Source organism: Manihot esculenta, chromosome 3 (genome assembly GCF_001659605.2).
Source record: "Manihot esculenta cultivar AM560-2 chromosome 3, M.esculenta_v8, whole genome shotgun sequence".
Classification (NCBI taxonomy): domain Eukaryota; kingdom Viridiplantae; phylum Streptophyta; class Magnoliopsida; order Malpighiales; family Euphorbiaceae; genus Manihot; species Manihot esculenta.
The window spans coordinates 7,045,246-7,062,582 of record NC_035163.2 but is presented as its reverse complement, the minus strand read 5'-3'; the positions used below and the strand labels follow the sequence as shown (position 1 = coordinate 7,062,582).

General features: G+C 29.0%; 1 protein-coding gene across 1 annotated transcript; it reads left to right on the top strand.

The window, feature by feature from the left end:
* The first annotated feature begins 321 nt into the window (after nt 1-321).
* On the top strand, nt 322-12,332 carry LOC110610434. Its single transcript, XM_021750355.2, has 8 exons — nt 322-806; nt 973-3,698; nt 4,205-4,795; nt 7,964-8,536; nt 8,699-9,331; nt 9,738-10,514; nt 10,657-10,747; nt 11,939-12,332. Exons 1-7 carry the CDS (start codon nt 689-691, stop codon nt 10,711-10,713), a joined length of 5,475 nt encoding a protein of 1,824 aa, XP_021606047.2. The 5' UTR covers nt 322-688; the 3' UTR covers nt 10,714-10,747; nt 11,939-12,332.
* The last annotated feature ends 5,005 nt before the right edge of the window (nt 12,333-17,337 follow it).

The window sequence follows — 17,337 nt, the reverse complement described above, 5'->3', positions numbered from 1 at the left end:
AAGTCATGTTATGGAAAATGACTTGCTCTTTTTTAAAAGCATTTTAAAAATCTTATTAGGACCTCTATAACGTTGTTACTAAATTTTATTTTTTAAATTAAAATTAATTAATGGAAAATAAGTTATTTTATTAAAAAATCTTTTCCATGGGGAAAATGTTTTCCATGGAAAATATTTTCCAAATACAAGTTGTTTTCCACAAACAAACGGAGCTCTAATGTTTACAACTTTTTGCATTTTAATTCAAGTATTTTAATTTTGTTATACTAACGTTTTTAATTGGTTGAAATGTTAGCTAAATTTAAAATCAACATATGAATTTCATTTAGTGATTAGTTATTAAATGGAAATATTTGTATATATGAAATTCAATTAAATAAATTGAATTTGAATTATGGTTCATTAGATAATTGAGTTTTATGTCCGCAATTGAAGTTTATATGTTGATTTTGAAAATTTGGCTAAAATTGCACCAAATTAAAAGTTGGGACGATAAATAAAAAATTGAAATGTTTGGACTAAAATGCAAAAATATGTTATGTTGACATTTTATTTTATTCAATTGGCCTGCAATATATTATTATATATTTCAATTTCTAACTATAGACAAAGGCCTTGTCTAATCCTGCATTGAAATGAACGATCCCCTTTAACACATCTTCTAGGTATTGTCTTTGACTCTTGCTTTATGTGTATGCTTGATTTTTATGCATTCAGTAATCCTCTCATTTCTCTTGAAGATCACTGCATCTTTGCTAATCAAGAAGACACAAACTTGGTCGATAAAGCCATTTTCTTCTCTATTTGTAAGTTTTAGTTTTCTTACTTTTCTCTAGTTTCAATGTCTTATTTTCATCCTTTGTGTTACTGTTCTTGCTGCACTTGTTTGATGAAGCCATTTATCTATATGTTTGATTTACTAGCTTTTCTGCAGTTGCAAATTTTTTTTTTCCTCATATTTTACTGTTGTAGATTTGCATAAATGTTTCAGATCTAGAGATAGAGAAAGGGTGAGAGAAATGGAGTACTGTATTGCAATTGGAAGTGCTGTTGCAGGTGAAATTGCAAAAACTTTGCTGGCTCCAATCACTGGATCTATTGGCCACCTATTTTCCTGTAATACTGACATAAAAAAGCTGGAAAAGGAGCTTAAGAAACTGGTTGATAAGAAGGCAACTGAGGTGGACCCTCGTGTGCGTGAGGCTGAAAGGAACTTGGAAATTATTTCTGTGTCTGTAATTTGGTGGCAAAAGGAGGTGGATGACATCAGTCAAAAGGGCAAAGAATTTCTTGAAAATGACATCGAAGTGATCGGCAAGTGTTTCAACGGGCACTGTCCAGATCCAAAGTTGCGTTATTCCTTGAGTAGGAAAGCTAAGAAGATGACCAAAAAGGTTCTTGCTCTGCTTCAGGAAGCTGCAAAATTCGGTGAAATAGCCCATCCTGGTCCTCCAGCAAAAATAGGATCCATCTTTATCACCGAAGGCATTAGGGATTTTGAATCAAGGGAATCAATTAAGAATGAAGTCTGGGAGGCATTGAAGGATGACAAGCTCACCATGATCAGTATATGTGGAACTGGCGGTGTGGGTAAAACCACCATGGTAAAAAAGCTTGTGCAAAGAATCGAAAGAGAGAAATTGTTTGATGAGGTTGTGATGGCAGTAGTGTCCCAAACTCCTAATATCAAAAAGATACAATATGATATTGCATCTTGCTTGAGTTTGAAATTGTGCGATGAGAGTGAGTTAACAAGTGCAGGCAAGCTTCGTCAGAGGTTTATAAACTGTGGTAAGAGGATTCTCTTAATATTGGATGATGTTTGGAGTGAGTTGGATTTTGAAAGAATAGGACTTCCGCCTAGGGGAGAGAGAAAGGGACACACAATTATGTTGACTTCACGTAACAAAGATGTATGCAATAAATTGGGAAGTGAAAAGAATTTCCCTATGGATGTTTTAACAAATGAAGAAGCTTGGGATCTTTTTGAAGAGATCGCAAGCATTTCCATTGACCAGGATTTGCATCACACGGCAACTGAGATTGCCAATGAATGTGGAGGCTTACCTATTGCTATTGTGACTGTTGCAAAGGCGTTAAAAAACAAAATGAGAAACATTTGGGATGATGCGCTCCAGCAGCTAAAGAATTCTAATCTGCAAGGTGTATCAGGAGATGCGTTTTCGAAAATTGAATTAAGTTACAAGTTTTTGGAACATGAAGAGGCCAAGTTATGTTTTTTGCTTTGTAGCTTGTTCCCCGAAGATTTCAACATTCGGGTTGAAGATTTGGTTAGATATGGAATGGGCCTACGGTTGTTTAAAAATGTTGATAATGTGCACCAAGCAAGAGATAGGGTCTATGCGCTTATTTATGAACTTAAAGAATCATTTTTATTGCTTGAAGGTGATCACAAATGGTATGACTCGGTAAAAATGCATGATATTGTCCGTGATGTAGCCATATCAATTGCCTCCAGAGATAAGCAATGGTACATGTTACAAACCGATGCTAGAATAAAAGAGTGGCAAGAGAAAGCTGGGTACAAAAATTGCACTGCAATTTCTCTTGTATGTGAAAAAATCATTGAACGCCCTAATGATTTTGAGTGTCCGAAGCTTGAACTCTTACAACTTTCGTATGATTGTCAATCACAAAGTCTTCCAAACAACATTTTTGGAGGGATGAAAGAACTCAAAGTTCTAGCTTTGGCTTTGGGTATCCCATCACTGCCACCATCACTTGATGTACTGAAGAATCTTCGAACCTTGCATCTTGAGAAGTTTGACTCAGAAGAGATGCATACCATTGGCACTCTAGTGAAGCTAGAAATACTCGAAATTGCTACTTGTTATTTACACGAGTTGCCTGGAGAAATAGGACTTCTGAAAAATCTAAGGTTGCTGGACTTGAGGGGCGTCATTAACCTGAGATACATTCCACCAGGCCTATTATTAGGGCTGTCCAGACTAGAAGAGTTGTATGTGACGGACAAGTTCATGATGAAGTGGCAATCCAAGGAAGATGGAAAAAAAACCAATGCAAGCCTCAGCGAGCTAGAGACTCATCATATAACTGCATTAGAAATTACTGTACCAAAAGCCTCCATTTTGCCTAAAGATTTGGTGTTTAGAAACTTAATAAGATTTAAAATTTTTATAGGCCATAAATTTGCATACGGATCATTAATTGACAGAGATTCAGTGAATGTGTTGCATCTTGAAGGAGATGCTAGTGATATCAAAGGAACTGAGATCTGTGCTTGGTTGATGAGGAAAGCTGAAGTCTTGAATTTGATAGAAGTACAGAATTTGAAGAAAGTTCTCTATGAGCTAGAAGATTATGATTTTCCAGATATGAAGAGAACACCTTTTCATGAGTGTGTTGGACAAGAATTCTTAGTTGATGCACTAGAGATTGTTCCACGATCACGTGAAATTCAGCTTTCATATTTCAGGAACTTGAGAGAAGTAAATATACGATCATGTGGTAAGTTGAAGTACTTCATTCCAGTATCCATGGCTAGAGGATTGAGCCAGCTTCATAGAATACTCATAGCAGGGTGTCAAGAGATGGAGGCAGTTTTCCACAAAACTGAAGCGGATGATGAGATTGAGTTTCTTGAACTTGTAGCTTTGAAGCTGGATCACCTTCCAAAATTCCTTGGTTTCGTCATCAATCCATCATTGACCTCCAAGGTAAGCTTTTATTTTTCCAAAAATCTTGTTTGCTAGAATCTAGATCAGCATAGTCAATATGTGGCTTTAAATACTGAAATTCACATAGTATGTCATCAGTTTTCTAAGTACTTAATTACCCTTAAATTATATGATTAAATAAACAAGTTTACTTCAAATAGGGGCAGTCTCTTTTAAAGAGACTAAGAGAGAGATATTTTAATTTTCTTTTAAGAACAGAGAGTTTAGAGGTTGTAGATGGATTAAAAAAATGGCCATCTTTATATTAATTTGACATGTTAAAATTTAAATATGGGATGCAACTAGGGAAAGATGGGATGAAGCAGGATCATTATAAATGGGGTTTGTTAATGAGTTTTAATAGCTCTTTCGATTAAGTGAATTAAATTTTTGTAAAATCATATCTTATTTTATTTAAAAGAATTGAATTCTAATATGTCACACGTGAGAAATTGCCAAATAAAACTTTAGCATCCATTATGTTAATAATGTATTTTGTTAAACAGGATATGGAACAGCCAGGTACATCTCAAATGGATAATAGGACAGAAACCAAGTATCCTCAAAATCAAGAAAGGACTGGACTGGTAGAAATGATTTCCACGTTATTTTCATCACTTTGTCCACGACTGCCAAATTTGCAGGAGCTTAACTTGCATAGTTGTGGTTTGCTAAAAATAGTTTTCCCTCCCTCTGTAGCCCAACAGCTGGTGCAGCTTAAAAAGTTAATTATACGTGGATGTCCTGAGATGGAATATATTGTTGCAGAACCACAAGAAGAAGAGAAAAACAAGAGAATAAGCAAAATAGTGTTTCCTAACCTAATTTTGCTTGATTTTCATGAGCTGCCAAAGCTAGTGGCTTTTTGTCCCGATAGTCATATTTCTTTTGACTGGCTTTCATTAAAAGAGCTGACATTAATTTGTTGTCCTGAAATGAAGACAATTTGTGCTACAATTCCAGGCTCATCAGCATTGAATAAGAGTTTTGATCAAAGTGACATTATTGGTGGCAAGAAAATCATGCCTCGAGGAGGCTTATTTAATCAAGCATTGGTAAGAAGAGGACGAGAGCAACAAAACTTTTCCAGCAGAAAGGTATGTGTTTGAATTTTTACCTTGGAGGTTTTAAAATTTATAATATTTCATAAGAAAATTGAAGAATAAAAATCAAACCCATATGAATGCTTGTGTATGTGTGCGCAATAAAAATGTGGAAGATATTATGGTTCTATCTGGAATAATTTTGTATTACAATGTCATTGTGTAAAAAAATTTAAAAGTACTAGTATTTTTATTATGTGCATTGCATGTGTGTGTACTCATTTTACATGCTCGGAATTTATTATATTTTATATGCAATGTTAGAAAAATTTTCACATTAACTTAATGATTGACACATTTTATTAATATTATTAAGCAAGTGTTATATTTTCTCCTTATGATTTTAGTTTATCTAATATACTTAATGTTATTAGAGTGTTATTGATATTACAATAATAATGATCTAAAAATTTAAAGAAATTTTTTTTCCCTAATTCTTCACGTTTAAATAAAATTGTTTTGTAGTTTTATTAGTATCATAATGTGCTTATTAAAATTTAAAGATGATTTTTTACATATTCTTTTATTATGTTAATTTTATATTGTTGTAATTTTTTTTAAAAGAAAATTTAATGTAATGAAATTAAAAAATGTTGGCAAAGCTTATTTTAAAAATATTATTTTACATGTATACAAATTTAAAAATTTTTATAGTATTGCATAATTGTTAGCTTAAAATTTATCAAATTAACATTACAATTCAAGTTATGATAGAATTAAAATTTTATTGATGTTATAACAGAACTATTAAAAATAAATGGTAATTTTAATTTTTATTATTATACATAATTTTTTGGACAAGTTAATTTAATATTATAAAAGAAAAAAAATTTATGAATCTAATATAATAAAAATAAGAAATTGACTGGATTTAGTTTAAGAATATTTTTTGTATGTATAGAAATTAATAAATTTGTTGTGTTGCAAATAGATCAACTCAAAGTTTTTTAGCTTTTGTCGTTTTAATGTTTTATAGTAAAGTGTTAAAGTTTAGTTGTTCAAATACACTAACAGTGTTAAATTTTGATGGTTGTTATAATTGAATTATTAAAACAGAAGAATTTATTTTATGATAAATTGTTTAAAAGTTTCTTATTATATCTAATATATTAATTCATAAATAGTATTAAAATTTGAACAGTGTCATAATATGATTATTAAAATTAAACACTTAATATTTACCAAGTTAAATTTAATATTATATATAATATTAAAAAGATTCAATATCATAAGTAATTTTCCTCCTTATTCATATTTTTAAATGCTAATAATATTAATATTCGAGTACATATATCAAAGAATTGAAAATCAAATTTTATTTTATTTATAAGCATTTATATTAGAAATGATGTGTAATTATTCAAATTAAAATATTAATTTTAATATTATAAAGAAAAAGGAAAATTTCAAAAATCCATAGTGTTCAAAGTTCTTAATGCTTAAGCAAAAAAAGCATGAAAATAAACAAATGGCTAACTTATTAATAAAATCGAATACTATAAATTTATAAAAAATTATTTTTAAAGATGTCATACTTGAATTGTTAACTTTTGTTAATTAATAATTGAATAATTAAATTTAAACAATCAAGAGTTTAGCTACAATTTAAATGCTAATTACAAAAATAAGTTAAATAAAAATAGGTTGAAGAGTTTTAAATTTATATACATTATAAAAGTAATTAAAATGATAAAAAAAAATGTTTAAATAATTATAAAATTAAGGTTGTTTTTGGCAATCACATTATTTCCCCCACCTTTCCACATTTATATATATATATATTATAGATTTGAATATTTACTTTCTAAGATTTTTCCTTATTTATATATAGGAGTTCCATGGGTTTAATTTTAATAGCGGTCTCTGTTAAGTGTATTACATCATACAATTTATCTCTTTTGACATAATTCTTTCTTTATTTAAAAATATTTTTTGTAATTTGAAAAATAAATTGTAACATTATTAGATAAATTTTATTAGAATTAAATTCTTGCATTTTTCACAATGTTGTTAGAATCTTACAATTTTTTGTTTGATTTTTCATTTTAGTGATTTGAAACTATATTGTGAATCTTAAATGCGTTTGAATCGTGACCAAATTATATCATTTGAAATCAAAATGTACCAATTCAATATGAAATTGTGAATTTACCTATTCGGCTGATTCTTTTTCTTGAGGGTTGTCATATAGCTTAAGAATTTAATATTTCACTTCATTTTTATTCTGAAAGTATACATAAAACTTAAGCTAGCTCTTTTTTTATTTTTATTTTTATTTTTATAGTTAGCTATTATTTTTCCTTTTTTATTAATCTAACACTTCAATTTAATTTAACTCATTATCATTTTTATTATTTAATTATTTGTTTATTATATAAAATCACATAACATAATAAGAAGTTTTACTTTTATTATAAAGCATCATTCTCATTAGCTTGACGATAATTATATATTCATCAAATAGTATTATTGTGATATTTTGTATTTATTTAAAATATATATTTTATAGGGTAAAGGTAAGCTACAATTTGGTCCCTGTAGTTTAGTAAAACCTGCATGCTAGTCCATTTAATTTTAAAAGCCTGCTATTTAATTCTTGTAATTTAAAAACAAAAATCAACAAATTAGTCCCTACTATGAAAAAATATAGTATAATCACAAGTGTTATATTATTTTAAAAAGCTAATTTGATGTATATATTTAAAATACAGGGTCTAAATTGCTAGAATATATGAAATTACAGGGACTAGATTGTGAATGAAATAAATGAGTTTTGGTGTATAAGGACTAATTTATTGGTTTTTTTATAATTAAAAGGACTAAATAGATGGCTTCAAAAAATATAGGGACTAATTTTTGTAGGTTTAGTAAATAGAGACTAAATTATTGTTTACCTTGATTTTTAGTTAAGTTTGAGAAATTTTATCAAATCTTACAATTTAATTCAATTTTCTATTCAAAATGAATATTTAAATTCTTGATCCAAATCTCAATGTGACAACTATCATTTTCGTACTTTTCAAGCACATTTATCAACACTGCCATTTTGCATTGATTTTCATATTGTTGTCATTGTGATATTACACTAACAATAGCAATCAAAGTATGCCTTGTTGAATCATATCTGTATTATTAATTTTGTGTTACAATAATTATTGGCAGGATATCTATCAGCCAGGAACATTTCAAATGAACAATGAAAACCTTCATTCAAGTATTGAACCAGTGGACATGATTTCCATATTCCTTCCATCAAATCGGCTACGATTGCAAAATTTGCAAATGCTTCATTTGGGCGGTTGTGATTCAGTAAAAGTGATTTTTCCTCCCTCTGTAGCCCAACAATTGGTGCAGCTTCAATATTTAAATATTCGTATGTGTTCTGCAATGGAATACATTGTTGCAGAAACAGAAGAACAAGAAAAAAACAAGGGCACAAACAAAATAGTGTTTCCTAACCTCTCTTTAATTGAACTTGTAAGACTACCAAAACTGGTGGCTTTTTGCCCTGACGTTCATGTTTCTTTTGCTTGTCCCTTGTTAAAAAGGCTGAACTTGTATAGTTGTCCCAATATGAAGACGTTGTGTTTTGCAATTCCAAGCTCAACAGTTTTGAATGGAAGTGTTGATCATATCCCCTCTAACAATGGACTTGATGGCAAGCCTATACGTAGCTCAATAGTTCGAGGGGTTCTAAGACGAGGAAGGGAGCAAAAATATGTTTCCAGAAACGAGGTATTTCGAATTACTAATCATTTAGAATATAGAAGTACGCATGGAAAAGATATGCTGCATCACTATTACAGTCTATTCAAATAAATGAACATCTGAAATAAATGGGTATCTGAATTACTATTGTAAAGTTTTGTCTATTAATATAATATGTTGATTTGGAAGGTTTTGCTAATCAAGAACGAGGAGGAGGATCCATCTCTTAGCCATATTGATGAGAAGAGAGAGGCATGTTATGCATTTCCTTCCAAATTGATTGAAGGTTTTCCAAATTTGGAAAACCTTAGAGTGGAGAATTCAGATACATTGGAAGTGATATTTTCATTTGAGGGGTTGATTCTCCAGGAGTACCATACTTCTACGGGAATCCTCAATTCTTTAAAAGAGTTGCAGCTAAGTAGTTTATCGAAGTTAATGCATATATGGTTCAAGATTCCACTGGAAGTATCAGCCTTTCAAAACCTACAAGTGCTGAAGATAATCTCTTGTGACAATTTAACATATCTTTTCTCACCTTACTTGGTCAAACTTTTAGTGATGCTGCAGCAAATAGAGGTTACTAGCTGCCAAAGGATGATGGAAATTATAGCGAAAGAGGATGAAGAAGAAGAACAAGAAGCAAACATGAACAAGATTGTTTTCCCTCAACTAAGGTCTCTGATATTTGCAAATTTACCCAATCTCAAGAGTTTCTACAGTGGAACTTATGCTCTTGAATTGCCAAAGCTAGAGAAACTAAAAATAAGGGATGAGAACTATCCATTAATAGGAGACCTTAATGCAACTGTGAAAGAAGCGGTATGTTCTCTTTCCTTATTACTTTTTTCTGCAACTCTTGAATGGTTATAGTTCTAGTCTCATTACAGGTTGTCAACTCTCCTTATCTTTTTAGCTAACTTGCTTTTGTCAGCTTAATACAAATCAGAATTGATTGGTGGAATCACTTTGACTTTAAGTTCCTATATTTATGATTTTAGGACATAGTTCTAGGAGGTAACATCTTGGTGTAATTACCAATTAAGAGCTAATTTTCACACAACACTACATAAAATTATGGCATGTGAAACTAGGAAAGTCTCCACACCACTTACCAGTAGGCCAAAGACCTTTCGAAGAAGTAGTAATTTCGCATAATTAAGTAAATAAATACTTAAACGTTTCACATTCCCAAATTATAGTAATGGATATTTGTGTTTCACTGCAGATGTTGACAAGAATACTCACCCATTGCAAGAAAACTCTGAGAAGGATAGAGGATGGCCAAGAATCAGAAGGCCATTTAAGCAACATACGTGTTCTGGAAGTAGAAAAATGTGAAAATTTGGTGAATTTGATTCCCTTCAATTTTGTAGAGTGCCTCCAAAAGTTGGAAAAGCTTATCGTGTGCAATTGTGGTTCGTTGATGGAGATGTTCGAGTACCAAGGAATGGATACTGAGGGAGGAAATCTTGTAACATTCCCTTGCCTTGAAGAAGTCCATCTGGCAGACCTACCAAAACTGATGCACATATTCAACAAAATTCCAGAAAATTTCATTGGCTTTCAGAAGCTGATAAAGCTACAATTTCATACTTGTGGCAGTTTGAGGAACGTATTCTCAGTTATTGTGGCCAAGGGTCTTGTACAACTCCAAGAACTAGATATAAAGAGCTGCAATATGTTGGAGGAGATAATAGTTGCAGAAGAGGATGAAAAAGAAGATCAATCAAACAAGGAAAAAATTGTACTCCCTCAACTAAGGTCTTTGCGACTTCGAAATTTACCCAATCTTAAGAGTTTCTACAATGGAATTTATGCTCTTGAATTTCCATTATTAGAAATTCTGAATTTTTGGGTATGTAATGGGATGAAGACATTCTCTTATGGATCATTAAGCATGCCAAAGCTAAAAGAAGTTAAAATAAATTATGGGTTTCATCAATTAACGGGATCTCCAGACCTTAATGCAACAATGAGTCAATTACTCTACATGAAAAAAGAGGTATTATCTATTTCTAGTAGATCTTATTCTCTGTCCCCATCCAAGCTTTCTCTTATATATGGGAACTCCTTTTTTTCTTTAACTGCATGCATGCTTTCCTTTTGTTGGGCATTGTCCTTTAGAACTTCAATTTGTTTTACAGGAACTTGATGTTACTATGGAAGAACCTGACACTAGATGTTACTATGGAAGAACCTGACTGCTGACACTATATTTAGGTGGAATTATAGAAGGTAAGATTTAATTAGAAAATGTACAAGCTTTTTCTTCTTTTGAAAAATTTATTAGTAATGAACTCGAGTATGTTAAACTAATACATGTGCAAACCACCTAATTTAAGTGCTGAGACTTTGAAATATTATGACAAAATGAATGTGCCATTTTCATATATTTAACTAAACAAACAATAGATCACATTCACATCTTATAATTTATGCTACAATCACATCCATATCTATATCCAATCAGGACATTCAAATGCATAATTGTTGATTATAGGGGATTAACAAAAGCTTACAGAGGTTACAGAGGATGAATCAGATTTGAGGAGGAAGAGGTGAATAACAAGTTCAAGTCCTTAAAGGTCACTAATTTGATGTCAGAAGAGTTGAAGTTGTTCGCATACTTATTGTTGGGTTGTCATCTTTCGATATATATTTGAATTATTTGCTCCATGATATGTTTTGCCTTTCAAAAGGGCTCAGGGCTCTTTTTATTGGAAAAAGAAAACATTGTATGTTGATTTTAAATTCTGAGCAGTATGTGTTGATATTAACATGTATACATACTGAATCTAAATTCTTTTATGTTTCAGTTTATATATATATACACACACAAATTGAGGAAATCATATTTACATAGGTATTATTCATCAAATGCTGGTTCAGTTTTTTCTAGCCATGATGCTATTAGTTACAAATCACTATGTCTTTCTCTAACAAATTGATACTTTGTAAATTAGTTGAGCCCATTTGCAAAGGATACTATCAATAAAAACTTGGCTCCAGTTTTTTTCACGACTATCTAATTTTGTATATGACCTTTTCAATTATTTGCAATTATAGCTAGATTATAAAATTAATTTTGATCAATTTAAATTCAATACATTTACCTTGATAATTAGACCAATTGCTTGTAATGGTGCCGCTACAGATGATGTGCTTGCAAATAGTACATTTCTAAATAGTATTGAACTTTTTAGTCCAATAGATTTTGACACATAATAAATAAGTTGAGAGTTGAGCTCACTATCAATACTTAATTCATTGATACTAGTGATCTAACTCACAAACTTAGGAGCTGGCTCATTAAATAGTCTTGTGAAGTAGCAGGCTAAAATGGCTCATTTATTAATTTTTTATGAACTTATTAGCCTGATGTATTCTATTGAAAATAAATTACTTTCGTCCGTTGTATTCTGATAGTGACTACTGAAAGGAGGTGTGAGCGACAACTTAAAGGGGATTCAAAATAGATGGATTCTTATTGAGAAGACTGGCAAGCATATAGAGAGTAATCGCTAAACCATTGACAGTGAAGAGAGTAAACAGAGTGGTTCAGCCATGATTAGGCAAGAGAGTAATGACAGTTAGGTACATTTGATGTCTCATTTGCACTCAACTATGGTGCATAAGCATTCTGGGCATTACTTTTGCTGCATATGGTCTCTTTTAACGCGTGGCATAAGCTAGATGGCTCGGTAGCAACTAAGGTTGATGAAATAATTAATATTAAGTAATAGGTTGCTTTGATTTACCTTTGTACTTAATTTAATTGATTTATTTGGTTAATAATTTAATTTTAATTACCAAAATTTAGAGCAAATAATTTTAAGGTAATTGAACTCTTTTTCGAGTAAGACTAAATTAATTAATTTTGCAAACATTACGATTATTTTTTTAAAAATTATATAAGTCAAATTTTCATTCAAAATTTAAAAATAAATTTATTATTATTTGATATTTTAATTTAATTAATTTTTAATTAAATCTAATAATTATATATGAAAAAATTTATCGATTATAATCTTTAAAATCTATAGATTAAATTAAATTAAATTATTCATATCAGATCAATTTTATCATTATCTTTAAATATATCAGTTTTTATTTTTTATGATAGTTTTTAATTATTTTATAGTTGATAATTTTATTATTTAAAATAAATAATAATTTTATTATGTAAATTAATTTTATAATTAATTAAGAAAATTTTAAAAGATATATATAAAATATGTTGATATTAAAATTTTTAAATAAGTGTAACGACCCGGAAACCGGACCGCTACCGGTGCTAGGATCCAGATCGGCTTAAGGCCGTCGGAACCCGTAGCAAGCCTACTATGCATCCTGTACAGCTGGTATAATCCCATACATAATCAAACATAAACATAAAAACTTTAAACTTTTCTCATACCAAGCTTAATACTGTGCATGCACATTAACTCTGTAAACATAAAACCCCTTACTAGAGCCCACATCAATGCTCTAGTTGGGTCCACATTACATATCTTAAGCTTGGTTCTCATCATATATCATTATAAAACATAACAATATACAGATCATGTACAAAAGGATCCACCAACTCTAGGGCCAAATACAATTCTATCACCAAAATACATTACAAGACTTTACATAATTTTTTTTTTTTACAATACATGTCCACTACCACTAGTACATAAACTTCACTCTAACTGCTATCCCGAACTAACTCTGTAAGGCCTTGTAAAACTGGGAAATTGGGAGAGGGATGAGCTACTAAAGTCCAGTGAGCAGAACAATAAAAACAAGTTATAAACATATGCCATCATGGAATGCATCACATCACAAACAAATCACATCACGGATGAACATGACCCAAAACTCGCTCTGATCTATGTCCGGCCCTCAAAGGAGCTCCTCAGGACTTCTGTAACATATCATGGTGCCCGGCTCTCAAAGGGGCTCCTCAGGACTTCTGCAACATATCATAACATCTCATATCAGACTTGGGCTATTGGATCTTGTCTGGTTCATCCACACCAACAACATAATATGCAATGCATCATCTTCGTGAATACTAATGCAACACAACCTAACATATACATGGCATTCATGATGCATGTTTCATGCTAAAACCTGTCATTTGTTTAAAAACATAGTTCAGTTCTACTCACCTTTGCTCCTCAAGCAGATACTGGACTAACGCTGCACCGACTAACACTGAGGGCCTCCTTAGTTCCTCGGGTCCGATCCTACAATGGAGGACTCAAATGAGGTACCAAATCACTCTAACATAACTCTAAACATTCCCCCAAAAACCCCCTAAAACATCATAAACATGCATGGAAAAACGGGCAAAGGAAGGCTGGACAGGGCACCTTCGGCGGCCGAAGCCCCTCTCCAGATCTGAAAGTCAGGCACTTTCGACGGCACCTTCGGCGGCCGAAAGTCTGCTCCAGATCCGAAACTCAACTTTCGGGGGCAAGGTTAGGCGGCCAAACCTGAGTTCATCCAGAACTCAGCCTCTTATGCATACAAGCCTCCCAAACCTTCCAAACACCCAAAACATGTATCCAACCTCTCCAAAACATGCATAAACCCTTAACCATGCATAAAGGAGCTTAAAACAAGCTTAAACTCCAACAAACAACACATTTAGCATACAAATAGCTCATGATCAACATAAGCCAAAACCATGCATAACCATGCAACTCATGCATTCCTAACCCTTTTTCCCTTCATAAAACTTACTTAAAACATCATAAAAGTTAAGGATCTACACTTACCTCTTGAAGATCGATGGTTGGTGCGACCCAAACTTGAAGATATGGAGAATTCAAGCTCCAAAACCTTGCTCAAAGCTTAAACCTCTTCAAAACAAGGATAAAACTCATGAAAACCTTGAGAAATTTAAAGAACAAACATGAAAACAACCAAGGGAGAGCATGAACTCACCTTAGCCCAAGAATGGAGAGAAACCTCCCCCATTTTCCGGACAAGGGGCCTTTTATAGGTGGCTTGGTCAACCATTTTCGGCGGCCAAACCTTGCTTCCGCACCTCCACCACGTTCGGCGGCAGCAAAACCATGCAACTTTCGGCGGCCGAACTTGGCAAATGCCTCATTGGTCTTTTCTTTTCAAAACTTCCAATTTACTTAATCAAAACATTAAAACATTTAAAAACATTTTAGAAAAACCTTTCTTTTACCCTTCTAGGACACTCCGACATCCTAGAATTCCAGATTCCAGCGGAGATCCCACCGGAAAGTGAGAATTCCGATGCCGGTTTCTAGCCGGATATTACAATAAGCACATGAAATAGATGATAATTTTTTATTTAAATTAATTTTAGAGTTTGCTAAAAAAATTTAAAAGAATTATTTAAATTAATAAAAATATAATTAAATTAATTTTAAAATTAAAATTATTAAAATAACATGTTTAAGTATTAGATAATTATTAAAACAATAAATTCATATTTTAAGTAGAAATTAAAATATGAAGTTAAAATTAATCATTGAAAATTAAAAATATTAATTAAATAAAAAATTTAAAAATAAATTTACTTTTAATTTAATTGATTTTTAATTAAATTTAATAATAAAATATAAAAAATTTATCGATTATAATATTACATTTTTATTGATTATTTTTTCAATAATTTTTTTATATTTTTATAAATTTTATTATCATAAATTAATTTATTATATATAAATAATAAATTAGAAATTGATTAAATTAATTCTATATTTTTATTTTTTCATATGTGATATTATAATTTTAATATATTATTATGAAATTGTAAAATATACATTTTAATTGAAAGAGGGGAATAAGAGATTTTTTGTTGAATATGATCATAATATATTTACCTTTATTTTGATTAGATAACAATTTTTTTTTTAAAATAAATAAATTTTGAATCGATTAGATTGATGTCTTTTTTAAATTGAAAATTTATTATTAAATAATATTTATTTTTAAATTAATTTAAGTTAAGCTAATCATTATATATGTAATTAATTAAATTTTATTGAAACATAATTTTTAAAAAATTATTAATTTATGATTTAATGATATAATATAATGTAAGTACATAGTTTATTTTACTGTAAAAGAAAATTATATTAATAAAATAATCTCTTTTAATATAACAATTAGTTATATATATTTATTCTATATGTGAAAAGAGATGGAAATATTAAAATTATCAATAATGCCCTTAAATTTATAATTAATAATAATATTATTTAAAATTTAAATTTTTTATTTAAGTTAATTTTATTAATAAAATATAATTTTAAAATAAAAAGAAAATAAAATTAATATTCAAAAATAAAAGGAAATAATAAGATACAAAGTTTATTTTGTAGTATAGTTATATTACAATTGAAAAATACATTATAAATATATTTTATAATATTAAATTTAAAATTAATAGATTGTATGAATTAAATTAAAAAAAAATTAAAATATGTCATCACACGTTTTAAATGAATTTGAATTCTTTAATGCTATTGTTTGAAAAAACAAAAAATACATAAATTCAATTTGAGAAAAATTGAGATATTTCCTTGTAATTAAGATTTTGTGACTATGATTTATCTACTACAGCTATTTTTATATATATTATAATAACTGATGAGCTATAATTTATAATAAAAATTAAAAATATTTTTTAATTAAATTAAAATAATATAAATATTAATATAGCTATAAGTAATAATTATTATAAACTTATTTTGAATTTAATATAAATTTTAACATTTAAAAAATTTAATTATGAATATATAATATGTAAAATCTATATTTATTTAAGTATATAATTAAAATTTAGGTAGATAATGATTTTATTATTTAAATTAATTTAAAGTGAATAAAATTTAAAATTTATATATATTTAAATTTATAAGTAGATGATAATTTTATAACTGAATTTAAATTTATAGTGAATAATAAATTAAGTAGATAATTATTTTATTATTTAAATTAATTTAACGTTAGTAAAAAATTTAAATTTTGAGTTATATATAAATACTAAAATAACACATTTAAATATTAAAAGAATAAAAAGTAATATATAAAATTTTTAAATAATAATAATAATTACATATATGGGAATTGCGAATTGAGAGAGTAAAATTTAAAATTTCTTAAATTTACTCAAATGAACTTACCACCAAATTAAATCTGTGAATACATATGTATAATAAATATATATTCATAAATATAATTTATTTATATTATAACGAATATCAAACTTGCAATACACATGGATTAAGACTATTTATTATTAAATTAGAGAAATTTCATATATTTAAAAAAATAGCATTTTAATTTAAATAAAAATATATTTCAAAAGAAAAATAGCACTTTATTTTAATTCTTTTATCATATATCCAACCATTGATTCATTTTAAACAAGTAGATAATATTCATTATTATGACATTTAATTGTTGAATAAATAAGTAGCATTTAAATATTTTAAAATAAAAAATCAATGGATTGAATATATTTTTCTTAAAAAAATTAAAGGATTATATGTATATATTGTGTTTTTGATATTCAAGAATATAATAGATTGATTATTTATCTTATTTATTTAATTTTTTATTCTTTATAAATATAAGTGCAGTGAATTTAGTTTTCCAAAGTTATAAGTAATGATAAATAAATTTATATTAATACTTTAGACTTAAGAAATCCATGTTGATCCAATCATAATCAAGAAAAACAAAATAAATTTCAATTTTTTTTAAAATTGCAAAAATAAAATATTAAATAAAGAGAGTTTTTTTTTCTAGCTTTAAATATATATAGATAATAAATAAATATGCAGAGG

Coding starts and splice junctions, on each gene's coding strand:
- LOC110610434 (XM_021750355.2), top strand. CDS start 689: ATGTGTATGCTTGATTTTTATGCATTCAGTAATCCTCTCATTTCTCTT. Junction 3,699..4,204: donor ATCCATCATTGACCTCCAAG/GTAAGCTTTTAT, acceptor TTTGTTAAACAG/GATATGGAACAGCCAGGTAC. Junction 8,537..8,698: donor AATATGTTTCCAGAAACGAG/GTATTTCGAATT, acceptor TTGATTTGGAAG/GTTTTGCTAATCAAGAACGA.